Here is a 27,800-nt window from a genome sequence, read left to right on the forward strand (position 1 = left end):
AGGAAGACAAAGAAATGTTCTTAAGCACACCCAACAAGGGGACTTTCCCTTATTTGCTTGCAGTCCTTGCAATAACATCTTGAAAGGTACAACTATTTTCCATCCACATACCGGGGAGAAATATTGCCCTTAAAGATTATGCCACTTGCCTCACAGCGGATGTCACTTATGCTATCAAATGTCCATGTGGGCAACTTTATATAGTCCAGACAACACCAGTAAAAGAAAGGTGGTCTGAGCATAAATCAGAGGTCAGGTGTAACCACTTGAAATCACCAGCGGCCAGGCACTTTAACACATTACACCATTGCTCAAATGAAATTTCTGGTACTTGAAGTAGTTAAACATCCTGGGAGGGGAAAATTATAACTCCCATCTCCTACAGAGAGAGATGTTCTGGATACATCTTTTAGAGACGGTACACCCGAGGGGTCTCAATGAAGAGTTTTGCTTGAATTGCTTTGTGTGAATTATTAACATGGCTGTGTATTTCTATAACTCTGCACATTACGTCTGTATGTATATCTATTATGTATGGATTTTAACCATTGTTTTGACTGGATGTACATGGGTATACTGGAGGGGGGTTCTGCTACAAATCTCCCCTGAATACAGGATTCTGTGCAGTCCAATTGGTTTTATGTTATACTTATTGAAGAACTATCTTACAATTGTGTTAGATAATGGTTGACTTATTACAATTTAGAGTAATGCGGTATACATTGTCATTTGAATGGGGTTACCAATTGAAAGATTGCAAAATGTTTCATCTGTTGAATCTTCTGTTATACGATAATGTTGCCTTACTAGATTAACTTGTGCATAGCCAATATTGATTATGTCATTGAGTGAGGTGCAGGACTACACATCAGTACAGGTGACAGGTGCCCGTTTCTAGGCTAGAATACCATTTGTGCACTATTTAGTAACCTTGTTAGGTCAGTCCTCGCAAGGAGCCCTCTGGATGGGGACCCAAATTGAACCTATATACCGTCCATTCCCTTTAGGGCATTGAGGGAGCGTTTGACAGTAGCTCGAGATGTTACGACTGACAGTTCTTTAATGTCGTCTATGTTACAAAATACCCATAGCGAGGGCGCTCACACGAGTCACTTGATTACCTCAGTTTTCATTGGTGAACATGTAGGCAGTACTACTTTAAGCCACGCAGTGTTTGCTCTCTTTATGAGAACCTATTAATGCCTCCTTGGGGTTTTGGTATTCCTTTTTTCCCATTTGCGTGACCAGATTTTCCTTGACTCGCGTGTTTTTTCTACAGTAGATTTGTTGAATCTAAGTATGTTCCTCCGGGTATGGTTGGTACTTCTGGGTTCTCTGGTGGGAATTCAGTCAGCTTTGCATTCCTGCGGCCGACAGGTAGTTAACTCGCTCCACGAGGGTAAGATTTTTTTTTTTTAACATAGAGCTTTGCTACATGCCTATTTAATGGTAATTTCGCTTTGTTTGAAAGAGGGTAAAACGTTGCATATACTTCTTTTTATAGCACATTCTAGAAGCATATGTGTGCTGATCCGGATTTTCTCTAGTCAGCTACAACTGCAAGCCAACGTGTATTTTGAGGACTGTGTAAGAAGTGACTGATCTATGTTTAAAGAGTAGGTCAGTGGGACATATTTAGCGCTAGATTTGTTTGACAATATTTCTTTGTGCTACAGATATTTTATGACTGTTTTTATATATAGCCTACATATGAGGTCTTCGAACACACATACTTTAGTCATTTTGATCTTTCTGGTTACTTTGAGGCGAGGTATGTATTTTGGACTCAGTGCTACAATGGGGTTGCACTACTTACTTGCTTGTAGCATGCAACACCAAGGGTATGAGGGATATAGGCAATTGGGTATCCCCTTTTTCTTTACATTTGAAACACATTGTCACATCCAGTTGGCTTTTTGGACTGTATCTTGGATGACTGGTATTCCCTAATCTCACCTGAGATATGAACTATGTATATTCACATGAGTGCATATGGGCTTAGAATGAAGTGTTTTAGCTTTTGATTGATCTGTACTTACCAACAGAATCTGTAAGTTTGTTTTGATATTTTCCTGCAGTTTGACTTGCTCTTGTAGGGGTTTTGACCCCGAAACGCGTTGAGCCAGAGTCAATTTGTCTGACCTTCAGAAGACATTGAAGTCATTAAAGGATCTAATCTTTTCTACTACTTTGCTGCATATCATTTGTTTTAACATCGTAATTAACTGACTTGTCATTAAGATTTGGCTGTTTTTCAGCTTCCATAGTGTGCAGGGGACGGGAGAGTCCATAGATTGGACATACTTTCTCGATACTGTTGGACCGCTAAGTGAAAAGTCTTAGCCATCATTTGATATTCCTCAAATCTTTCTACAGTGACTCATCGGCTTTGGGGCCAAAATGATGTTCGCCCTCAAACCTCATATCTAGGAGCTTCGACTGTGCATCCAGGCAAATCCTGATGTTTGAAAATAAAACCATGCAAATAACCGTCTTCATCCCTATAGACTGACCGACGCAGTTCACAGTATCTAGGGTGGTTTGGGGAACCCGGCAGGTGCACTTCCTGTCATTGACAATGTTGAGGCATCCATCCCAGATCTCCCTTTTATTTAAGTGGGACGCTGAGACACGCTCCACAAGATGAGGGACCATTTAGCGAGTACACAAGAGGTGTTCAAGTCCTTTAGTGCCATGTTCCCAGACGCAAAAATCTTTTTTGTCAGGGTGCCAGTCTTTTTCACCTCCATGTCCAGCAGGAGAGAGGATGTTGAAAGGCCCAAATTCACTGTAGCAGCTTTAACCACTAGCCCTTCAGCAGTTTGGATGATTCGAGAGAAATGCCTGGTCTCGAGAAATACCTGATCTCCGCGCACTGGCTTAGATTTCATGGTCTGCACTTTGTCAATGGCTGGTGTCGAGCAAGGTCGTTGGCACAGCACAATAAGTGTATTGGTGATCAACACATTGAATGGCAGGGCGGTCTCGGAGGCCCCTTACCTAGAACATCAGTCGAATCATGTTGGGAAATGTTTCCAGCGAAGCACAGAGGCCCAGGGCTACCGATGTTAGGAAAGATTTCTCTTTACTGCAACTTTCCTTCCATTTTAATGAACCCCTAACTTTTTGCTTATATATATTTTATCCTGACCTGTACTTTTTACAGCGCAGTGAAGCCTTAAGCTTCACTACACTGTCATTTGCTCATCTGTTATGGGGGAACCGACATGTCCTTCAGGCTGTCGGTACTAGGAAATATTGTTTTCCATAGTCGTGTTACTTAGTTACTACTTTTAGTTACTTGTAGTCACTTGTAACCTATCATCGTACAATGCATCTAACAATGCAGTGCAATGGGGTACACTGTTTTTGCCCTAGACCACCACTCAGGATTTTTGGTTACTCTAGGTGTGCTAAATGGACAAGCTGGTAGCAGCAGTGGCATTTTACAATTCTTTGGTGCTTTTCGTTTTAGCCTTACCGCATTTACCGCTTCAGGCTACTAACTTTGACTAGTGACCAAACATGGCCATGCCACAAGGTTTTTCACTGGTCCTTTGGCCAGATTGCCTTTTAGCCTTCTTCCTGGCCTGTGAAGCCAGGAAAGTCCTTATATGGACTTCCAGTGGCCGGGAAAACAGGGGCTTCTGGAGAGCAATGTGTGTTTGCTGGCAGGATGTGGGCTGGGACTGTCTGATCCCAATCCACAAACTGGTTTCAGTGTGTGAGAGTTATGCATGAGTGTTCCCAATAGTGCTCCTGACTGGACCACTGCTGGGCTGTGTGGGGTGTTAGAGCGAATTCTCAGAAATGTGCCAATTCCCTCCACCTTAGAGACCTCCAGCAACTTGGATTTTGAGGACTTAATTTTTTTAACCCAGAGAGTCTGACCCTTTTTTCCCCCACTCTCTCGTGTATTTTAATGTGATTTTGAACTCTGTTTATTTTGGTTGTGGAGTCTGACAAACTCCAAAGGCATCATCTTTTACATTGTGTCACAGCACCTTCAGTGCAGTGGCACAGGGAAGTCTTTCAGATTTCCCAAAGGTTTAGATACCTTCTCTTGGATAAACTACTGTTTCCAAGAGCAGTAAAGAGAAATTCACTTTACTTACACTTGTAACTTTCTAGACCCAGCACACACTATCCTACAATAGGGTGCTGGAGGTGTTACCTAGTGTCCCCTTTGTCTAGCTTCTCATGTAACATTTTTATGCTACCCTTTTCTCACTGAATGGCTGGTGGCAGTGGTTTTGTTTTAACTACGGTGGTGTGCATTTACCGCGGGCTGCGTCTGCAGCTGCAGTAAAGCACCCAAGGGTGCCAATGTTGTCAAAATGGCCCAGTCTTCTTTTTTCACCATTTCTTTGTGGAAAGGTCCTGCTTGAGATTTACTCTGCGTGCCAAACCAGGTTTGGTCCCTTTGTTTGCTTTGTTCGCTTTGCCTTTGGCGGGATTCACAAGTGAAGCCCGCCTCTGGCTCCAGGGTGTCTGGGGTAGGCAGGAAGTGAGGGAGGTGCCCGAAACTCCCTTTGCTTAGTCTCCTAGGAGACCCAAATGCATTCTGTAGCAATTGGCCGGCAAGAACAGCCAGGCTGGAATGAATGGGAGAGAATTGAATAAAAGGCGAGTCTTTTGGCTTGGAAGGGAGAGTCGACCACTGGATGAAGGAACCGAAGAAGAACTTTAAGAGGACACCTGCTGAAACTCTTGGACTGTTGGTTTGCCCGGTGAAGCCCTGCTGCTGTGCTGAAACTCCAAATTCGTATCGACAGAGAAGACCCTGCAAGGACTACTTCTCGGCTTGAGTTGGTGGGACGAATCAACTCCAAAGTAAGCCACCTGGACATCCTTCTTGGAGCTGGTTGAATTTCCACAGAGTTGCTGCTGGAAACCGTATAGCCAGGGAAAAGAACACCAGATTGTGTGCGTTGCTTTTAAGGTGGCCAAGAGCTCCAGGAAGATCCTTCGGACTACCAGGAAGCAGGACGGACCGAGTCTGATCCCTGTCAGAGTGTGGGACCCCAGAAGCAAGGAAAATCCATCTCGACAGCCAGAAACCGCTGTGTTGCCATTTGCGGTAGTCGCAAGGAGCTGAAACACTGAAGTGCCACTTGTTGGAAAGATTGCCGGTTGCGAGTGGTGACCGTCCCGTTGCAGGAGTCCCCAGAAGTCCTCCCTCGTCTCCACGAATGAAGCTCAGGAACAGTGCGATCTGCAGAGCTGCACAGGGAGAGAAGTCATCTGCACTTTTTCTTCAATACAAAAGGTACTGTCAAGTCGGAGAGAACTTGGCTCTTATTGTAGAGTTGCTTGCATCTTCTAGTACTCAAGTCTAATCAGCTTGTGGCCCTACATTTGATTCTTCTTTTCTTCAAAGACTTCTAAAACATTGTGCACTTTTCTACTTACCTACCCAGAAGTGCTTCATCCTATATAAGACTTTTGCCCATCGACTTTGGCTTAGCCGATTGTACTGAATGACTCTTCTTAGGTGATCCAAAAGTATTCTCCTGCTTAAAGAATATTTGTTGTCACTTCTTGTTCTAATAACCTTTACCAACTTCTAACAGTATTCTGAATGCAAACAGTAAGATATTAATGTCCTCGGCACCTTAGCTATTGAAGTCACCTGAGGGTGTAGGTTGTGTCTGTGGGCCACCCTAAAAGGGTCTTTATGGATTTAGAAACTAAGAGTGTAAAATATTGAAGTGTATTTGTGTATTACTTTTATATTGCTCCCTTCTGAAGGCTTATGCTAACTGACTAATAAATAAATTAATAATTGTTTGTTCAAGAAACCTTGTACGTAAGTTTAATTGAATACTTGTCACTGTGAATCTCCAACTCCCCTACAGCTCACATTGACCCCTCTTGAGATAAGCCTGGCTGCTCAACACGCTACCAAAACTGTAGTACAAGCTTATATCAAAGGTTGGGTTTCCTACACCTGTAGTCAGTTGTGTGTAGTGCACCCAAAGGGTACTGCATACAAACTTTGCCCAACATGGAGCTAGTTCTGATATTGGGAGTTTCTGCTCTTACCTGGCATTTGCAATAGGAGGACCCCTGCACCCACTCTGGAGAGATCCTGAAGGACTCAAGACTCCTGTCCAGTTGTGAGATCCGCAAGGGGACCAGTCTGAAGGAGGCCTGGCAACCAACTTCTGCTGCTGTCCTGGAAGAGACAGGTCTTGGTATTTATATTCAGCAGTCCATCGAGGGAGCTGCGACCCTTGGAGTGAATGAACATCCATTCCCGGCGTCTGCTCGATACCCTGCGAAGAGGAGCCTTCGGAAGTGCCTCAGGTCTGCCCTGTGGCTGACCAGCTCTGAGTTTTGGCTACCGTGCTGCCAACGTCACCGTTCAGAGTTGAGGGCTGGAACTTGGGGGATCCTCAACGGGTCCTACATGACTTACCTCAGCGGAATCTAGGAGTCCTAGCATCAAGGGGACCCGTGATAGGAGGGAAAGTCTGACTGCAACAAACAGTCCTGAGAGAGGCCCTGCATCGTGTTTTGCTGCGTTCTGTACCAGCCAAAGACACCAACCGGAGATCTGCTCGAATCCCCAACCCCTGTGAATCAAGGACTGAGTGACGGCAGGAAAAACGACCCCTGACCCTCTTCAATTGACCTACCAAGTCCTGTGAAGTATCTGAGTATGGAGGGAGAGTTACACTGGTCCTTACCTGCCCCTAAACTCACTTTAAAGGTTTTGCTAACTTTTCTAAAACTTTTACAACACTTTGGCTTTGCCATTGCTTGCTCGCGCAAGCCTTCCGAAAGTTGGGGATGCTTTTGTTATTTAGAATAACTTGTCATCTAACCCATGTAATCGTTCACTGTACCAGAGACCCTACCTTCATATTTTGCAGCATTAAAAACGATCGGAACATTTCCTGAACTTTTGGTCATATGGCCCCAGACAACTTGGGGAAGGACTTTAGAAGTTAGGGCCAATTTTCTGTTCACCTGTAGTGCATAAACTAATCTAAACTTTCCTTTACAGGGGTTTGATCTGCATTATGCCCTACTCTAGTGACTGTATATATGTATTCTATGATTAGTGTTGTGATATACTTCTACCTATTAGTGGTCATTTTTCATCATCGTTTTGCTTGGCCATAAATAAACAAGTTACCAAACTGGTAACGTTTTTTCGACTGGATGTTCCTCCAACGCATTCCTCATCTAAGACATGTAACGTCCACAGCTGTGCTGCTTAGGCAATTTTATCAGCAGAGGGCGCCCTTGCGTCAGGTCGATGTCCCTCGTAGGCCTCCGTTGAGGGGCGCGTCATTGGATGTCCTAAGCAGTACGCACGGCACACGTAACCTCAGTTCATGTTTTTTTCCCCACTCACAACATGTGATACACCTGTCCAGAACACCACAGCAACTGCACTTAGCCTTGCGGGACGTAAGCTGTAATGGCATGGGAAATTCGAGAGGGGTAGGCTTGTGTACGCCAAGGTAGTCCTCATCTATGACAGACTCCCAAAGCAGTAAACATGATTGGAGGAGGGAAAATAATGTACACATACCCAATTCAGCGCTGGTAGCGTACAGCACTGCCTTACCAAAGGCAACCTCGAGCATGAAAAGTATCCAGGGAATAATGCTTAACAAACGTCTGTATAGAAGACCACGCTGCAGCATCCCAGATACTTTTGACCGGCACACCCCTTTGGAGTGCTGTCAAAGTAGCAATGCCCCTGGTGGAATGAGCCTTTTACCCCTCAGGAGGGTCCTTACCAGCCAACCGGTAGCATTCCAAATAGTGAGGATAATCCACCTAGAGCGGGTCTGCTTAGAAACAGCCGGTCCTAAACGGTGTCCAGTATACCCCCACAAAGAGCTGGTCATCCACTCTGCGCTTGGCCATTCTGGAGAGAAAGCTCAAGGCTCTCCTAGGATCCAACCTATGTAGCCGTTCCTCTTCCTTACTCGGATGAGGACGACAAAGTGGGGAGTACCACCTTCTGACTCATGAAATTATGACACAACCCTAGGTAAAAAGGACAGACGTACTCAATAAAACCCTGTCCTTGTGGAACAAAGTAAACGGTGGCATAGAAGGAAGTGTCTGCAACTCGCTCACTCTTATAGCAGATGCAACTAAGAAAACAGTTTTAAATGTCAACAACCTTAATGGGCAAGAGTGTAAAGTTTCAAACGGAGCACCCATCAGAAATTTCAAAACCAAATGAAGGTCCCAGACTGGCACCTGAAACAGCGACAACACATTTGTGAGCCCTTTCAAATACAGAGCGATCAGTGGAATTTTAAAATAAGAGCATTCCTCTGAAGAGAGCTTAAAGATAGACAGCGCTGTCAAATAACCTTTAATGGTGCCCACCTGATGACACCTGTTGGCCAAGTAAAGCAAGAAAGAGAACCTCTGCAATCATGCACTGAAAAGGATTCACATTCTGTCCTCTGAGCCAGTTGCAAAACTTGCACCAATGGTACAGGGACTTTGTTGCCGGTCGCCTAGCCAAAAGCAACGCCTCCATCACGTCATCCGGAAGGTCCCAATCCCTATATCTCAACCTCTCAGAAACCATGCGTGAAGGTGGAGTGTCTTGACCTCTGGGTGGAGAACCATCTCGCGAGAGAAGATTCTCTATTATGGGCAGACGCATTGCAGGACAGATCTACAAGGTCCGGGTACCACGCTCTCCTGGCCCAATCCGGAGCAATGAGGATCATGTGGGTCCCGAACAGTCTCAACCTTCTGAGAACTTTAGGGATGACGCAGATTGGAGGAAACTTACAGTAGCAGGAAGATCCACTACACGACAAACTTGTCTCCTATAGCTCCTCTCGGAGGCAATTCCCTTGAGCAGTACCTTTCGCACTTCCGGTTGGCACCGGTCACAAACAGGTCAACCTGTGGGGTTCCCCAATGGGCAAAGGTCTCCTGAAGGACTTCTTGAGCTAGGTCCCACTTGTGGGAGACCATGCTCTGCCTGCTCAGAGCGTCCGCTGCCCTGTTCTTCTCGCCGGCCAGATGAATCGCTGAGAGCGACATGCCCTCGTTTATCGCCCAGAACCAGAGCTGCCTTGCCTCCCTGCACAGAGGCAGCGACCCTACACCACCTCTCTTGTTGAGGTAATGCATTGACACTGTGTTGCCCGTCATTATCAGGACATTCTTCCCACGTACAGACGGCAGGAAAGCCTTCAGCGCCAGTCTGATGGCCCTCAGCTCCAAAGGATTGATGTGAAGTTTGGACTGCGATGGAGATAAACGACCGCTGATTGACAGATCGCTGGCATGAGCTCCCCACCCTGTCAGGGAAGCGTCCGTCACCACCGTGACAGCCGGCGAGGGCTGCCAAAAAGGCTCCCCTTTCATGAGATTTTTCTCATCGGCCCACAACAGAAGTTCCTTCGAGGGCAGAACATGAAGGATATCTGACATCCCCCTGGAGAACTGGGACCATGCAGTCTGTAGAGCCCACTGAAGGGACCTCATTCTTAAGCGTGCCTCTGACACTAGTAAAATGCAAGATGCCATGAGGCCGAGCAACCTTAAGAATTCGAAAGCTGGCAGACTCTGGGCATGTTGAAATATTGTGTGACCATCTGAAGAATGTGATGAGCCCTCACCTTAGGTGGCGAGCACATCCCAAAGGACGTGTCCAAAACTGCTCCTATGTACTGGAGCTGTTGGGAAGGTGTCATGTGCGACTTCTTGAAGTGGAGGGAGAAGCCCAGCCTGATCAGCCAATCGTCCAGGTAGGGGTAGACGTGAATCCCACTCTGCTGAGATGCGTTACCACCACCACCATGAGCTGGGTGGAGGTGAGCCCGAATGGCAGGGTCCGAAACTGATAGTGACCTGGAAACCGGAGGCATTTCCTGTACTTGAGATGAATTGGCACATGAAAATAAGCATCCTGCAGGTCCAATGTCACCAACCAATCCTGAAGTTGGAGGGCATGAAGGATCTGAGAGAGAGTGACCATCTTGAACTTGTCCTTCCTGAGGAACTTGTTCAATTAGCAAAAGTCCAAGATGGGTCTCAGTCCTCGGTCCTTCTTGGGTATCAAAAAATAAGGGGAATACCAACTCTGTTCCACTCCGCCACAGGCACTGGTTCTACAGCGCCTTTCTCCAGCAGGGCCAAAATCTCCTGCACAGCTCGCCCCCCACCGGAGAACAAGGAGTCATGGCCTCGGAGCCGTGACTCTAGCTGCTCCCTCAGTCTGTGGGCTCCAGTGGTGTGATACGGAGGCCGGCGCTGGTTTCCTTTCACCCCTCAGGCTTTTCAGCTGCTCCATAGCCGTTCCGGGGGAGAACGAGGCAAGGTATCCCAGCCTCCCAGCTGGTCATTTGTGAAACTTCTAAAATTACTGCATAGTGTGGCGCCCGCCACGCGCTAAGCGTTAGTTCCTACTGCAGATATTGTGACAACCCTCCGTTGGTGGGAGGTGCTGCATACATATCTAGCGGTTAGGCCCATCCCTTCTCAATCAGAGCTTACGGCTCTCTCAATGGCTGTCTCTTATGGCCAGTATTGCTAAAGAGTTAATCTTATGTACTAGTCCCTTCGACCTTAGCCTATTGGTGGACGCCTTGAATAACTGGATGTGAGATTTTCACCCATCTAGAGTTAACACTGTTTCACAAACAGATCGGCCTTACAGTTTAGTCATCGGGTCTTACGGGACAATTCTTGTCAAGCCAACATACAATGTGAGCTGTTAGATCAAGCTTCACAAACTGACCTCTGCAGTAGTGGGACATTGGTGGCCATTAGGCCTCCAACACCTTCTAATGAAAGGGCTGAATCTTCCAATGTAGACATATGCTCTGTACAGGACTTGTCGTCGTCCCCTCTGGCACCGGTTTTGAAATTGGGTTAAAAAATGTTTAAACCACCTACATTGGTAAAGGCCATACCCAAGATGGAATCTTTGCAGAATTTGCGTTTTAGAAAGCAACAAATGCCCAAAATCGATGACACGAGTACACATTTATTATGGACCATAGGAATTTTGTTATTACCAACATACGTAAGGCGGAAGGCCTGGAGTCCAGAGAAGCCTTGCGGGATAAGATTTTAGCTCGGCTTAGACAGAACTGGGTGGTGTGGTCAGGGTATCGGATTTAAAGATCCTCCGCAGGTTGGACTTAAGAGACTGGTGGCTTGCAACCAAACAGTAATTGTGTCTTACTGGGCTGTGGGGCCAGTTCTTTACCTGCTTTTTAAAGACTGTAAATACTTTCCTAGAAAGGAATCTAAATAATTAGATTCTCTGATGTACTCTATTTGAAGACGTTTTTCCTTGTATGCCTCCCCTTTTTAGGCAAACTGATTTTTAGTCTCTTGTTTATGATGCTGTTTTGTATTTCCTTCTGGCTGTTGACACATCACTGCTGATTGGCTTTTTTTATTTTTTGTTAATCGTAAAAAGTGTTTGCATTTATGGAAACCCTCACGCCCTTGGGTTGATTGGTGTGCGATATAGGTGAAATAATTGTAAACGTTTGTTGATTGTGTTAATGTTTTATATTGATGCAACCCGATGCTTGCGGGCTTTCGGCGCGCTACAAATATACAAAAATACATTTCTGAGAATTCTCCCAAACAGGGACTGATCCATGGTGTCCCCACCCCATACTCCTCCAACAGTCCAAGGTCTCCAGAGGAACCAAAATGCAACCCACACTGTTCACTCTTAAACCTGCAACCAGAAGGCCCTGCATGATGACAAAAGTGGTGAGGAAAGTCTTCCCAGGCAATTTACTTTTGTCAGGAGTGCTGCTATCTTTATGAGATCCCTTATATCTTTTGAACAGCCACCCAAACTTACGTCCACCCCGTGGAGGAAATCCATCCTGCTTACCTCAGCACCTTCTGAGGCTGGACCAGGGCAGCAGTGTCTGGATCAATACTTTTGAGTGAATTCCTTTTGGACCCTAGCCGTTGTAGCTGCTTCCCAGAACTCTACCTGATCAGTCACTTTTCTGCATCTGCTTTGTGTTCTACAAAGGCTGCTTTCTTTATCCTGGAATCCCCATCCGAAGTCTTCTCCTAGGCTACTTACCTGTGGCTCCCATGAACCTTTTATGGGCCACCTAAATACTTCCAGAGATCAGGGGATGGGCTTCTGAAGTTAGGTATATAGGGTTGGAGTACCTAATAATCCAAACCTGGATAGACACTGGCCACAACATCTTCCCAGCAACTTTCAGGCACCAGGATGTGTACTGGGACCAGACAGTCCAAGCCCCTACATCCAGGCTCACACACAGCCTCTGCCTGCGAAAGCAGCAGCTTTGCCTGGGAAAGGAAATTCAATATAAAGCTTTATCTAACCTGAGGCGGTAGGAAGAAGGCCAAATAACATGGCCAAAGGACAAGCAACAAACTTGTGGCACTGCCTTCATCCTAGGGTGCCTGCCACCTTAATTGCCATTCGTGTTAAATGCATTAGTGTACAAGTAAAAAGTATAAAAACACATTAGAAAAATATCTGCCACCAGCTCATCTAAGGCACATTGTGAAAGTAACCAGAAAGCCACTACGGAACAAATTATAAAGCATTCAGAGTATCCTAACAGCACATCACATTAGGGTGTTGTGTGCAATTGTAATACAATAAATCCACTTGTCTGATAAGTTTCCCCATAGGAATGAGCGAAGTAAAGTAGCAGCTTTGCTTCCCTCCAAGAAGTCAGTTCAGGAGTCTAAAAGCCATGCCAATGAACTTGCTCATGCCAGCTCCACACAATTGTGTTTCTCCACATAGAGCTTTTGACCGCCACAGGCATTCCTATGCAGCAGTCGAATGCCTCCAGCCACCACAACCATGCTACCGCTGTTTCCACAGCCCACATCAGACCTAAAACACCTGCAGATCACAACCTGTCCCCTCCCACTGAGGGAACGCGCTGTACACCTGGCCTCAAGGGCCTCCATCCAGACCATTGAAACACTCTCTCTGACCCCCCAGCAATTCCGTTTTGCAATGCCAACCTCCAATGCTGCACAACTCCCTGCCACTTACCACCACCAGTACTGCCTCCTCCACGAGTACTAACCCCTCCTAACTACCCAAGCCGTGCTAGATATGCAAATCTCCACACAGGCAGTATTGCAACGCATAAAGCATCACTGCAGACACGTTCGAATTGTAGACGCAAGAGCAAGCTTTAATCAGAATTATGCAACAATTTAAACTCAATTCACATTGTATTAAGAGGCTTACGATTTTTTTTCTCTGGCTCATCTCCCTTCAAACCCCTTTGCTTTTAGGAAGTATAGAAAATTAAAAGAACAAAATCAGAAAAGTGTTTGTGCTCCCATCCACAATCTCTATTAAAGGATTTCATTAGAAGAAACAAAGTGGTAATGCTGCATTTTATTTTTTTTAAGTGAGATGACCTGGAGTAAGATAAAGTGCGTGCTGGTGGGTGACTCCAGTGGCCCCCATTATGACCAAATTAAATAAAAGTGAATTACTTTTACATTTATGCAGCCTGTGTTGGTTTCTTTTGTCTATCAGAAGACTGTTTTAAGTAGAGCAGTGATCACCTGCAAATTAAGTCGTTTTCTACTATTATTTATTGTATTTGTATCGAACGCCTATCCCTCAGGCATCTGGGCGCTTGGCTTAAGAATATGGTTACAGGTCATACAGGTCAATTAATACGTTATACAATACAATCATGAGAAAATTACAAGGTAATGTTTTCGTGCCACGATGAGTACCGACTAATAGCAAGTTGACAGAGTTGAGTACAGAGCAGCAAAGGATCCGTCCACTAAGCAAGTCAAGGTTTCTTATAGGTAAGGAAAATACGGCTTGGTGTCCTATGTAAAGAGCCATGTTTTTAGTTTTTTTACGAAAGGACAATGAGGGATCCATCCTTGGTTCCATAGGCAAGGCGTTCCAGTAGTTACCTGCCATGACGGGGAAACTAGAGCCGCCAGCTCTGTCTTTTATATCTTGGTTTCGTCAGTTGCTCTAGATAAGCTGAATGGGTAGGTCTGGCTGGTAGGATTTTGGTGATCAAACTAGACAGGTAGCGTGGAGCCGTGTTAGATAGGCATTTGTGCGTGAGGGCAAGTACTTTGAATTTAATGCGGTCTCCAACTGGTAACCAGTGGATGTTTCTTCTGAAAGTGGTAATGCATTCTGACTTTGGGATGTTGAGTGCTGCTCCAATAGCCTTGTTCTGCACAATTTGGAGTTTAATGTTTTTTGGACGAGGAACCTGCAAAGATGGCGTTACAATAATCAATCCTGGAAAGGATTAGTGCTCTTGCCAGAGTGATGTGATTCTCTTCTGTGATATGGTCTGCAAGCAGCGATAAGTTTAGCAGTATAAGATGATGCAGAAGTGATGGCATTGACTTGCAGAGAGAGGGTAAGTGAGGAGTCAAGGTAGATTCCTAATGTCAACTTCTTTGGCGGTCATGATAAGGTTTCCATCTATGTCGAAGGACTGGTAGGAAGGTGAGCGGCTCTTAAGTTTTGCTGGGCTGCCCAGGATCAAGATCTCTGTCTTATTGTTGTTTTGACAAAGCTCGTTTTGAGCCATCCAGGCTTGGATGGTATTATAGATAGCGTTTAAGGTTTTGGTGTCGGTATTGTAGTCCCCTGTGATATGAATTAATATTTGGGTGTTGTCAGCATAGTTTGTGTATGTGACACCCAAATTATCTAATCAAAGAAAGGTTTTGTGAATGCGTTATACATGGTAGGGGATACGCATGATCCCTGGGGCACTCCACAGGTGACTGGGGTAGGGCTAGCTGACACTGTGGATGAGAAGACTCAGATTTCCCAAAGGTTTAGATACCTTCTCTTGGATAAACTACTGTTTCCAAGAGCAGTAAAGAGAAATTCACTTTACTTACACTTGTAACCTTCTAGACCCAGCACACACTATCCTACAATCGAACGGTTCGAGAGGAATGATTTGATCCACGCTATTGCGTGGATGGAAAAGTGGGCATCGCTCGCTAGGTGGGAGCATAAGATGTTGTGATTAACAAGATCAAATGCCGCTGAGAGGTCCAAGAGGAGCAGGATGGCTAGGTCACCTCTGTCCCTTATCTGAACCATTTGGGATTTTAGGTCTACCAGGGTCGTTTCTGTGCCATGACCTGGACAAAAACCTGATTGGCGGAGGCCCAGCAGATGGTGCGTTTCTAGGTATTTTTTAATTTGGACATAAGCGACCCAATCTAGAATTTTTAGCAGGAATGGCACTGTTGTAATGGGCCGGTAATTAGTTGGTGCATTAGGGTCTAAGGCAGTTTTTTCAGTAAGGGCAATACCCATGGTTCCTTAAGGTTGTCAGGTACTTTGTTAGAGGCGAATGAGATGTTTGTAAGTGAGGTGATGAATGGTGCCAAGTTGTCAGCGGAATCTTTGATTAGCGTCGCTGGACAGACCACTGTGGCATTGTGATGGTTTAAGGCCTTTTATGATTTTAGTAGTCTCGTCTAGAGTTATGGGGGAGAACAAACTTTGGGAATGGTTTAAATAGGTTGTGTTCCATCGCAGTTTGATTAGAGGTGTTGAGTTTCAGGATTTTATTATTGATTTTGAGTTGGAGTGCCGAGATTTTTCCATAAGGGCCTTTTGTACATTTTCACAACAGACTTGGTCCTTAATGCATATGTCTGGGGCCTGTGATGGTGCTTCCAATTCTCTCAAAACTGAGAAGAGCAGTTTGGAGCTAGAATTGGCATTCTCTATTCGCAGGTTCTATGTGTTGCTTTTAGCTTGATGGGTGGTTTTTCTATAATGAGAAGCTAGAGAAGTAAATTGTCATTTATTAGAGATCGGGTTTTTTTTTCTCCAGTTACTTTCTGCATTTCTTTTTTTGCTACATAAGTGAGTTCTGAGGCAAACCAATGATTAAGATGGGCTTTAGGTTTTAGCTTTGCAATTGCCCAGAGGGGCCAACGAGTCTAAGGCGGTCTCCATAGTTTGGTTATAGATAGTTACCAAGGAGGAAGGGTTGGCTGAGTTATCAGCATATGTGGTGAGCCGTGAGATCATAAGTGAGTATATTGTCAGGCGTTGTTCAGCAATATCGTCTACAGTACCCTTTGGGTGCACTACAACAAACCTGACCTCCTGGCAATAGGAACCCACCCTTTGGTATAAGTCTGTACTACACAGGTAGGTAGCGTGATTGAGCAGCCAGGCTTATCTCAAGAGGTGTCAATGTGAGTTGTAGGGGAGTTGCAGAGATTCACCGTGACAAGTATTCAAATACACTCTTACACACAAGGTTTCTTGATTAAACAATTACTACTTTATTTAATAGTCAGTTTGAGCAAGTCTTCTTCAGAAGGGGAAATACAATAGTAACACAAATACACTCCAAAATCCACAATCTTAATATTTCTAAATCAGTAACTACCCTTTTGGGATGGCACACATACTTCCTACACCCTCAGGTGACTTTAGTAACTAGGACACTGGACATTAATATACTACTGTTGGCATTTAGAATCATCAGACTTAAGAGTATGTCAAAGGAAAAGGTTACTAGGACAAAACAAGCGATCTCAAATATTCTGAAAGCAGGCAAGTACTTTTGAGAACCCCACAATATAAAGCTAGTTAACCCCTTTCTGGAAGGAAGACCAAACACAATGTCAGAGGAAAGAGGAGTCATTCAGGGAGCCAGGCTAGGCCAAAGTCAATTGGGAAAAAGTGTAGGTGAGCTGAAGCACATCTCAGAGGTAGGTAAAAGTCTTGCACAATGTTTTTAGAAGTCTTTGTAGAAACGAAGAAATAAATAAAAAAGTAGGGCCACAAGCTGATTAGGATTGTGAAGTAAAGAAGCTGTCAGCAACTCTATAGCAGCAACCACAACAAGTCTCAGCTGAGAACAAGTGAAATTACACAAGAGGCAAGTTCTTGGACCCGTACAGTACCTGGTTAGAAGAAAAGGGTTTTGGCTGGCTTTTGTTCCTGTGCAGCTCTGCAGATCCTGTGTTCCTGAGCCTCAGTTGTGGGGACAAGAGGGAGCTCGTCTATAGGACTCCTGCACTGCAACGGGACGATCTGCGACAGAAAAGGACCAGTTTCTATTCAGTGGCACTTCACGGTTTCAGTTCCTTGCGTCCCAGCAAATAGCACCACTGGACTCTTGGCTGTTAATGGGCTTTCCTGCATCTGGGGTCCAGCACTCTGTTGAGGTGGGTCAGGCTCAGTCAGTCCTGCTTCCTGGGAGTCCAGAGGATCTTCCTGGAGCTCTTGGCCGCATAAAAGCAACGCACGTGATCTGGTGTTCCTCTCCCTGGCTATTCGGGTCCAGCAGCAACTGCAATGGAATTTCAACCAGCTCCGAGAGGATATACAGGAGGCTTACTTTAGAGTTGATTGGCCCCACCAACTCAAGGGGAGAAGTTGTCCTTGCAGGGCTTCTCTAGTCGAAACGAATTCCAGCACAGCAGCAGGGCTTCACCGGGCAAACCAACGGTCCAGGAGTTGTATCTGGCGTCTTCATGTTCTTCTTCCGATTCCTTCGTCCAGTGATCGACTGCCTTCCAAGCCAAAAAGTAGTCTTTCATGCAGGTTTCTCCCATTCATTCCAGCACAGCTGTCAGTCACCCAGCAGGGTGGCTGTCCTTGCCGGACACCCAGCCGGCCAATCACCTAAGAGTGTATTCTTGTCTCCTAGGAGACAAAGCACAGGGAGTTTCAGGCACTTCCCGCCCCTGCCAGACACCCTGGAGCCAGAGGCAGGCTTCACACGTGAATCCCTCCAAAGGCAAAATGAACAAAGGGACCAAACCTGATTTGGTGCGCAGAGTAAATGCCCGAAACTCCCCATGCTTAGTCTCCTAAGAGACAGGAATGCATTCTTAGGTGATTGGCTGGCCCTGCTGGGTGACTGACAGCTAAGCTAGAATGAATGGGAGAAACCTGCATAAAAAGGCGAGGCTTTTTGGCTTGGAAGGCAGAGTCGACCACTGGACTAAGGAATCCGAAGAAGAACTTGAAGACGCCAGATGCAACTCCTGGACTGTTGGTTTGCCTGGTGAATCCCTGCTGCTGTGCTGAAGCTCCAAATTCGTATCGACAGAAGCCCCTGCAAGGACGACTTCTCCTCTTGAGTTGGTGGGACCAATCAACTCCAAAGTAAGCCACTTGGACATCCTCTTGGAGCTGGTTGAAATTCCACTGCAGTTGCTGCTGGAACCAAATAGCCAGGAAAAGCAACACCGGATAGTGTGCGTTGCTTTTAAGCTGGCCAAGAGCTTCAGGAAGATCCTCCGGACGCTCAGGAAGCAGGACTGAACGAGCCTGAGCCACCTCAGAGTGCTGTACCCCAGATGCAAGGAAAGCCCATCTCGACAGCCAGGAACTGCAGTGTTGCTATTTGCGGTAGACGCAAGGAGCTGAAAAACCGAAGTGCCACTTGTTGAAGATTGCCGGTTGAGGTCGGTGACCGTTGCATTGTAGTGCAGGAGTCCCCACGACTGAGGCACAGGAACACCAGGATCTGCAGAGCGGCACAGGAACTGAAGTCATCTGCTGCCCTTTTTTCTTCAACTAAAGGCACTGTACAGTCTAAGACAACTTACCTCTTGTTGTGTAACTGCACTTGTTCTCTGTTGGTGAGACCTGTTGTGGTTGCTCTGAAGAGTTGCCGATCGCTTCTTTACTTGACAATTCTAAACAGCTTGTGGCACTGCTTTGAATTATTCTTTTCTACAAATACTTCTAAAACATTGTGCAAGACACTTACTTACCTGCAAGAAGTACTTCAGGTTAACTAGACTTTCGCCCAATTGGCTTTGGCCTAGCCTGGCTCCCTTCTGCCCTCTGACATTGTGTTTTATCCTCCTTCCAGGAAGGGGTTAACTAACTTTGCATTGGGGGTTACCAAAAGTACTTACCTGCTTCAGAATATTTGTGTGATCTCTTGTTCTGTTCTAATAACCTTTTTCTTTGCCAAACTATTAAATCTGATTCTAAGTGCAAACAGTGGTATATTAATGTCCACAGTGTCCTAATTACTAAAGTCACCCGAAGGTGTAGGAAGTGTGCCATCCCAAAAGGGTAGAAATATTAAGAGTGTGGATTTTGGAGTGTATTTGTGTTTTACTATTACATTGTTCCTTCTGTAGAAGGCTTTCTCTAACCAACTGCTAAAATAATTGTGTAATCAAGAAACCTTGTGTAAAGAGTTTATTTGAATACTTCTCACTGTGAATCTGTGTAACTCCCTAACAGCTCGCATTGCCCCCTCTTGAGATAAGCCTGGCTGCTCAACACGCTACCAACCTGTGTAGTATAGACTTATACCAAAGGTTGGGTTCCTATTGCCAGGCGGTCAGGGTTGTTGTAGTGCAGCCAAAGGGTACTGCATACAATCTTGCCTAACAGGCGTATGTGCAAAATAAAATAATTTTGGAATGCAGGGTTAGGAGCATCATAAGATCAGTTTGCAATGCAGGGCTAGGTACAGTATAAAATCAATTTGCTATGCAGGGCTATGTGCAGCATAAAATCAATTTGCGGTGCAGTGCTAGGTACACCATCAAAGTACTTGCAATGAGTGGCTAGGTGTGGCTTGTGTGCAATACAGGGATAAGGAATGCAGTGCTATAGCAATTAATCATGGAAGGATGGATAGGGCGTGCAATACAGAATCAAGACATTGTATTGTTAAGGTGAGAATGGCACAAAGTCAGATCTCAGATGTGGGCTAAGTGAGTCGCGAGGTCAAATCGCGTTGTATATAGAAGTGGTGAGCTAGATGGTCGGGCCCTGGGACTTGCACATGAACAAAAAGGAGGCTAGTGAAGTAACCTGTTGGGTTCTGCGTAGCAGCAGCGAACCAAGTGACTGAGTATGCTTGGTGAGAGGGGCAGGCAACATGCTTACCTTAGAGATGCTGGTGAAGGTGGCGCAGCCTCACCGACTCCAGTAAAGAGTAAACCGCTTGGTAACTGGAAGGATCTAGCCTGATCTGCTGTTGGTTTGTTAACGTTAGGTCAGGAGCTAGGTAGCGAAGGCGTCAGCAGACGTACCAGATGTAACCCATGCCTCATGCACAAAGTTTGTTGTCTGTGCAAGGGTCAGTGCAGACAATTTCTAGATAGTTAGGTCGGGCAGGCATGATACTTGTCAGGTCAGGTGAGCTTGAGGCAAAGCAACAGGCACTCAACGCTCCGCGGCTCAGCCAGGCTCAGTCAGGAAAGCCTTGTATAGCAAGCCTTAGATTGTGTGCCGGCTTACGCCTGCCGGCGCCACAGTATTGGCTTAAGTGAACAGCTGCAGCCAATCCCTGCAGGCTGGGTGCAACAATGATTGCAGCAAGGTTGTAGGTGCAATAACCGATTACACCGCGGCCATCTTTCCTTGTGTAGCGTCCTCGTGGGTACTAATGGAGGACTAGGGAGTATAGGGATGTTATGGCATCAACTGCATTTGCTGATGGGGCGTGTGATTCAAAGGTGGCGAAGTAGAGCAAGTTGCGCTAACCGACAACTTTCTCTATGAGAGTTTTCCTACTCTGCATAATTCTATGACAAGACCAGAGGCGAGCATTATGCTTCAACTTCTTTAATTACTGCTAACCACAGCTTTTTAAATCATATATTTTTTTTTACATAACGTGTATAAATAAAAAATGAAAACATAGCCTTAACCTGGCTAAACTACTCCACCCCCCCCCCCCATGAGGCTCCTCTGCATAGTAGTCCAATAGCCTCTCTTCCATTGTCCAATCAGGCGACCCCTTCTACTATAAGTCACTGCTTCCCTGGGTCCCTTCCTCTTCTTTTTTGCTACACCACAGATAAGTGACATCCATTATTAACAGTGCCCAGCTATACTGTTTTTACTTGTACAAAATGCCTAATATGATGTCTATATACCATACTTAAGCACGCACGTACTTATTGGCACAGTTTTAATAACGTTCATGACCGAAGATTATGCGTAATTTCGCGGATAGAGTAAAGCGAGTTTTCACATTCCGAGCGGCTGGCAGCCGAGCCAGTGAGTGATCTCACTCACATTAGGGCTCGGCCAGTCAGCCGCAAGCGAGTGCCGCCAAGAAAGAGGAGTTTGTAGGCGACGCGTAGTACACGGTAAGCCCCACTCCCTTTAGAAACAAGGGAAGCGCGTGCATGCGCATTGAAAGATTCCTCTCAGGAGAGTGCGTTATCACGGAGAAGCTAATGGTCAGCACTGCGCTCCCTATTTTACTCCCGAACACGCAAACCCATCTAATTTATTAGCGGTTCGTTTGCACAGATCAGAGGCAGTTCCAAATACCGAAAATTTTAAAAAAACAATGTGTTTGCCATCAGCAAAAGAGGAGCTGCAACACTTGAACTGATAGCAATCCTCTGTGAGGCACACGCATACAGCGTATAACCATGACATATTGCATGGATAATGAGGCTTGGCGTGAAGGGAGTGACAGAGAACCAGACCAGGAAGCAGAATACATAGGAGAAGAGATGGACCTCTCCTATAGCTTCAAGAAAGTGCTAGGCGACTCATTGGTTCAAGTCGTAGCACTAGGAGTTAAGCCTCTACAAGACAGGCTATTAGTCCTGGAAGAAATACTGGGCAAAAAAAGCTGGCACGCTCGACGATCCCAGTGAGGGAACCTCCACACAAGTGCCTCTGACACAAAATGAGAGGGGAGACAAGTGGCCCAGAAGAGGAAACACTTCAACTCCCCCGGGCACGGATACGGGGAAAACTAAGCCCCTAGAGGTGGCCGACGCTTTCAATAGGCTTAAAAGTGCCTTTCTTACAAAAGCAGCCATGCCCAACCTCATACCCCCTACCCCAGGGGCGAAAAATATAGGGGATGCCACATCATCCAAAGAACACTCATAACAGGAGCAGGAGGGGGGTGATGACCAGAGCATAAGCAAAGAGCATAGTCTCGCAAATGAAGAGTACATGCAAGCCCAAAGCGAGCGGTGTGGGGACCCCTCTAGATGAAGACGACATGTCAGACATGTTCGAACCGGACACTATTAGACACCCCAGATCTACGGACTGGACCCCATCACCAAGAGTAGACCTGTACATGTCCCAGAAAATGAGAAAACCCATGGAAAAAGATACTAGATTCAGACTCAGAGCCGAGTGTCCGAGACCAGAACTAACAGGGAAAGTAGCTGATACACCCGAGCTCGATGCAAAGATGCTAACCTTCGTAACGAAGACAGGGAAAGACTCCAGGGGAGGCATGGATCGGGCATGGAAAACGTGCCAGGATAAACTGTTAGACCTGGCCTGCCCCATAACAAAAATAATGGACTTAGCCGAAAGAGCTAAAGACACTGGGGAACCAGTGGACCCACTCATATTAGCAGGATGGGCACAAAGAGCAGTCTGCATGCTAGGCAACGCAAACTGCGCAATATCTTCCTAGCGACGCAGATCTATGTTGCTGAAGATTGCGAACAAACTAGGAGACCTGGCGTCTTACGAGGCCGGCGAGAGCGCCCAAGGACTTCTGTTCAGAGACACTTTTGTCTCTGAACTGACCAGGTTCGTCGGAACATACACCGCGCTTGAAAAAGCACAGGCCTCCATTAGGAAAGTATTCCCGGGGAGAGTTTTTGAGGGGCCGGTCGATATAGAGTCCGCTCGACTGGCCGCTTCAGTAACAGACGATCAAGGCCTCAGAGCCCAGTATTGGGAGACCCGGCAACAAGACGCATTTTTCCCTAACAGAGGACGAAGTTCTCAGGGACGTCGAGGACGCGGATATTATCGACACCAAAACAATAACTCCGGTGAGAGAACGCGCAGCGACCTATCCTCCAGTAGGGGGCAGAAAGATGCGTTATTCGCACAACTGGCGCGATCTATCAGATACATGGGTCCTTCAGACCGTACAAGGCTTCATTCTAGAGTTCCTAGACCATCCAGACCAGGATCGCTTACGGAAACAAATTCAATGGGCAATAGAATTAATTTCCGGTCTGGAAAATCAGAGCTTACGCCGACCAAGCAACTAGAATTCTTGGGTTTCACTATAGATACGAAGAAAGCTACATTAGAATTGCCAGTCCAAAAAATTAGATTGATCAAGAAAGATCTGAGAGCAGCACTAAAGAAACTGCTGATCTCTCTTCGGTATCTAGCCAGGATAGTAGGCCTTTTGGCAGCATCCATTCAAGCGATATTTCCCAGCCCCTTACACTATCGAGCTCTTCAGAGACTGAAGATGAAATACCTAAGGAAAGGCTGGAGATACCATCGACTAGTCCCCCTAGACGAGGAAAGCAAATCAGAGCTCACCTGGTGGCTCCACAATATGGAAGCCTGGAACGGCCGCGCCATATTCGGAGATGTGCCAGAATTAGTTATAGAGTCAGACGCCAGTAGGTCTGGATGGGGAGCTCGATGCAGCGAGATAGAAACAGGTGGAAAATGGTTGCAAGAGGAGTTAGAGCTACATATCAATTACCTAGAGTTGCTAGCAGGCTCATTCGCAGTAAAAGCGTTCACCAGAGACAAAGCTCACTGCAGCATCCTTCTAAAGATGGACAATATATCGGCAGTAAAGTATATAAACAAGTTGGGGGGCACCAAATCCAAGATGCTAACTGAATTAGCGAAGGATTTCTGGCACAACTGCCTAGAGAGAAAGATAACAGTCAAAGCAGAGTATCTCCCAGGAGTCCTGAACTCAGTGGCGGACTGGAACTCCCGACACCTAGTAGATTACAGCGAGTGGAAGCTACACAGGACTATCTTCGAGAAACTAGAAGCAAAATGGGGCCCTTTGCACATAGAACTGTTCGCCTCGAGGCTGAACGTGCAACTGACAAATTACTTCAGCTGGAAGCTGGACCCGGAAGCTAAGGGAACAGATGCATTCCTGCAGCATTGGGGGTCACAGAGACACTATGCCTTTCCCCCCTTGCCGATGCTGGCGAGGGTGCTAGCAAAGGTGCGCAGAGACAGTGCACAAATAGTGATACTGACGCCAGAGTGGAAGTCGCAAGCCTGGTTTCCAGTTCTGATGGAACTTTCTACAGATTTTCCACAGAAGACTGCATACAGACAAGACATGCTGAACGATCCAGCAGGAGCCCCACACCTTCTGATAGAGGACCGGACCTTAACCCTGATAGCGTGCAAAATTTCAGGCATAGATGGCGCTTGCCAGGCCTTTCAGAAGACGCTACAAGACTTATCAATCTATCATGGGCCCCATCTACGATCAGGAGCTATAATTTCCGAGTGGCAAGCCTGGGACTTATGGTGCAGGGGGAGGAGTATATCTCCCATTTCAGCACCTGTAGTTCAAGTAGTACATTTCCTACCTAGCCTCCCTTCTGCAGGGAGAGCCTTCAGGACTGAGTATATAGATCAGCAATCTCCGCAGGACACGGGCTAGTGGACGGCGCTCCAGTAGGGGAACACCCCGCTGTGTCGAGACTGCTAAAGGGTGTGAAGATGAGCAAACCCCCTACGCCTAGCTACTCTTCACTATGGGATGTCAAAAAGGTCCTACATCTGTTCGAGCAGTGGCCGAGAAACAGCTTACTATCAGACAGACAACTCTCAGGCAAATTAGCTACACTTCTCTGCCTAGTGTCTTGTAGAAGAGTCTCAGATATTAAAGCCCTAGAGATAAACATAAAAATGTACTATCCAGAAGGGATAGCGTTTACCATAGCGCAGCGTACAAAGACTAATTCTAGAGTGATATCATATCCATACTTTCCAAACAATGAGAAATTATGTGTGGCAAAATGTATAAAGTGTTATGAAGCAACTACAGCAGCGGTTAGACCTAGGGGAGTTAGCCAGTTGCTTATAGCTCGCATAAAACCATACAAAGCAGTTACCTCAGCTACCATTGCTAGATGGGTAAAAGAAGTGATGGAGTTAGCAGGTATAGACACGACAAGATTTGGAGCGCACTCTACCAGAGGTGCCATGGCTTTGCAAGCTTTTGCAGCCGGAGTTCCGCTGCAGGAGATCATGAAGGCAGCAGACTGGTCGAGCGATTCCGTTTTTAAAACTTTTTACTTCAAACCAGTATCCAATATAGCAGCAGCAGGTGTAGAAAGCTTTGAACAAGCATAATGCTCGCCTCCGGTCTGGTCATAGAATAAAGATTACCCATGCGACTCGTGGTTAGCTGTGGTTAGCAGTAATTAAAGAAGTTGACGCATAATGCTCTCCTCCGTGTCTTTAATAGAATCAAGACTTCCTGCGCGAGTCGCATGGGCAATCTTTATTATTTAAAAATGTTCACTGTTGAAAACGTAACACCTATAACATGGGCTTGGCATGGCTTTTACTCAGGGCAGCAACTTCTGCGTCAATTAGCATGCTGAAAACATTAAAACGACTGGTTCCTCCGAGATTCAGATTAAAGTAATCTGGGGGATTGAGTTTCCTGGTCATTGCTACCGAGAACTGGAATGCCCTTCCTCACAACCTCAGATCTGAACAATCGTATTGGGTTTTTCGGCAACACCTTAAAACTCTGCTGTGTGGCCAGGATGCTCCATGGTTTGGACCCCCTACTTAAGACTCTCCGCACTCCCATATTTCTGAACAATGTATCCCAATTATGATGTATTGCAATGTTTGTACTCATGTAACCAGCGCCTTGATGCCTATGGGGTTAGGGTGCTTTACAAATGCTAAAATAAATACAGCTTTGCCTGCAAATGGGTGCACTGAAGACACCAACCATTTACAAAAGTGCCTTGTCATGCATCAGAAATGGCTTACCCCACTTGAACGTCTTCATGCTTTCAAACAGACACAAATAACAGATCTTTATCATTTTCACAGTTGCACATTATTTTGCAACATCCAATGTGTGGCAAAAAGCTGTGTAGAAATATAACTAATGCTCTGAGCAGATCTTAATAGGATTGCATGGTGGAAAACGTGAATATTCTACCTTTCAACTACTGAACATAAGACTTCTTAAATTAAATTCCATACTTACATTTGTAAAACCTTGCAGCAACATATCCAGCTGGAGTTCCTAAAAGCACCCACAGTACTACAGCACAGGTCATTAAGGCTCCTCTGTTTGCAGGTGACAAAAATCCCAAGCAAGCAAAAACTGCAAGTGCCAAAAAGAAGGAAAACATTTACTTTCATAACATTAAAGCAAGGAGTCACGCAGATATATGTACCAAGTATGCCAATTAGCGTATTTCAACATATTGGGAGTAGACAGCAATAACAGAAAGGAAACGTTTAATGTTAAGGCAGTTTGTCCCCCCCCCCCCACCCATTGATGCGTCAACTACCCCTATAAGGCTAAAACACCCGACAAGAAAGGGTAGCCAGACCTCCTGAGTGTGGGTACTGTGTGCAGAGTGACCAGGCTTTCAGGTAAGGGTAGTGGGTCGACACAGGCACAATGGGTCCACACACAACTCTAGAAAATACACTAAACTGATAAACTCTGTGCACCATATAAGATTTGAAAGTGGGAGTATTTTACTCCCTATTTTTTAAAGTTGGGGGGAAAATTATGTTTTAGGGAGTACAAATCTAAGTCGAATTCCCAACAGTATTTTACAAGAAAGTAAAAATAGGTTTTAATACGAAAACGGGACAAATTATTATTTCTTTGCACCTAGTTATTCATGCCCTTAAAAGATACAGGTTTACTACCTCTGAACAGGCAGTTAGTTTCTTCCAGCGGTAGTACCTGCACTACTGGTCCAGTAGCTGCACTACTGGTGCAAACATATCCATGGAGCTGTGTGGGTGGAAGCAGGGGAACAGGTTTCTATGTGTCGGTTTACTATATTTTTGTTGGGAGTATTTTTACTCCCTATTATTTTTTGTGAGTAACAAGCATATTATAAAAACAGTAATGCCTATACAAGGATTCCCTAACCCCAATGTCTATATGTGGGTGCTCTACCAGAGGTGACCGCCCAATATAAAATAACAGGAGTAGGAAGAACCAGAGAACCATAAAACCTAACAAGCAGCTAATTATCTAGTAGCCTGCACAACCAAGATGTGTCATAACACATTCCAACCCTAGTATACTTCTAAGGCCATAGACCAGATTGTCAGCACCCAACATATGGCAGGCTATGGTATAAAAAAAAATATTTTAAAAAAATAAAATAAAAAAAAAGGGCAGCAATGTGACCAAAGGGAAAGAAGTTAAAATTCCACAGGCCTAAAACACACACGCACCATCAAGTTAAACCTCCTAGGGCTTAATAACCGTATTAATGCCGAGTCACTCAGAATAATACATTAAAGACAGAGGATGGAACCATAGCAAAAACTTTCAAGAATCAAATATTTCAGTGACAGTTAACTTACTGATGCACTTTATTGAAAAATATACACTGTTTTATCAGTCTTAATTAGCGTTTCACTTCTGCTATGGTAAATGTTCTTATAAGTGATGACCTTAAAAATGGTTATAAAATGACAGGTAAAAACTAAAAGGGTGAAACTTGATTTAGGGCTCCCTGAACACCTAGGGAATTGGCTGGGTTCCTGAATAAAAGGTGAGGACTTGATGCTGAAGCCAGAGTCGACCACTGGAAGATCCATTCCTTAGAAGAATAAAGGAGGCCTGCAACTACCTCCAGCAACCGCCAAGACGGTTGAATGACCGCTGCAGCTCCATCCCTTGCTTCTGTGCGACAGGGAAGATCCGGACCAGGTGACTTCCTCCCTTGGACTGGTGGGCCTAACCAGTCTCGACACCAGCTGTTTGAGCCATCCTACAACAAGCTGTGACCTTCTAGGCCTGCAATATCCAAATATCCCGGGACCTCTGGCACTGCTGAGGTGCATCGTCTCATCA

At 45.6% G+C, this 27,800-nt stretch overlaps 1 protein-coding gene across 1 annotated transcript in view; it reads right to left on the minus strand.

The window, feature by feature from the left end:
* TM9SF2 (transmembrane 9 superfamily member 2) overlaps positions 1-27,800 on the minus strand; it is a 993,889-nt gene that overhangs the window by 513,441 nt on the left and 452,648 nt on the right. The window contains exon 11 of the mRNA XM_069637011.1: positions 25,956-26,075. Coding sequence (XP_069493112.1) covers positions 25,956-26,075 — 120 coding nt within the window. The remainder of the gene's footprint in view (positions 1-25,955; positions 26,076-27,800) is intronic.

This window comes from Ambystoma mexicanum, chromosome 7p, assembly GCF_040938575.1.
Source record: "Ambystoma mexicanum isolate Mex_15411 chromosome 7p, UKY_AmexF1_1, whole genome shotgun sequence".
NCBI lineage: Eukaryota > Metazoa > Chordata > Amphibia > Caudata > Ambystomatidae > Ambystoma > Ambystoma mexicanum.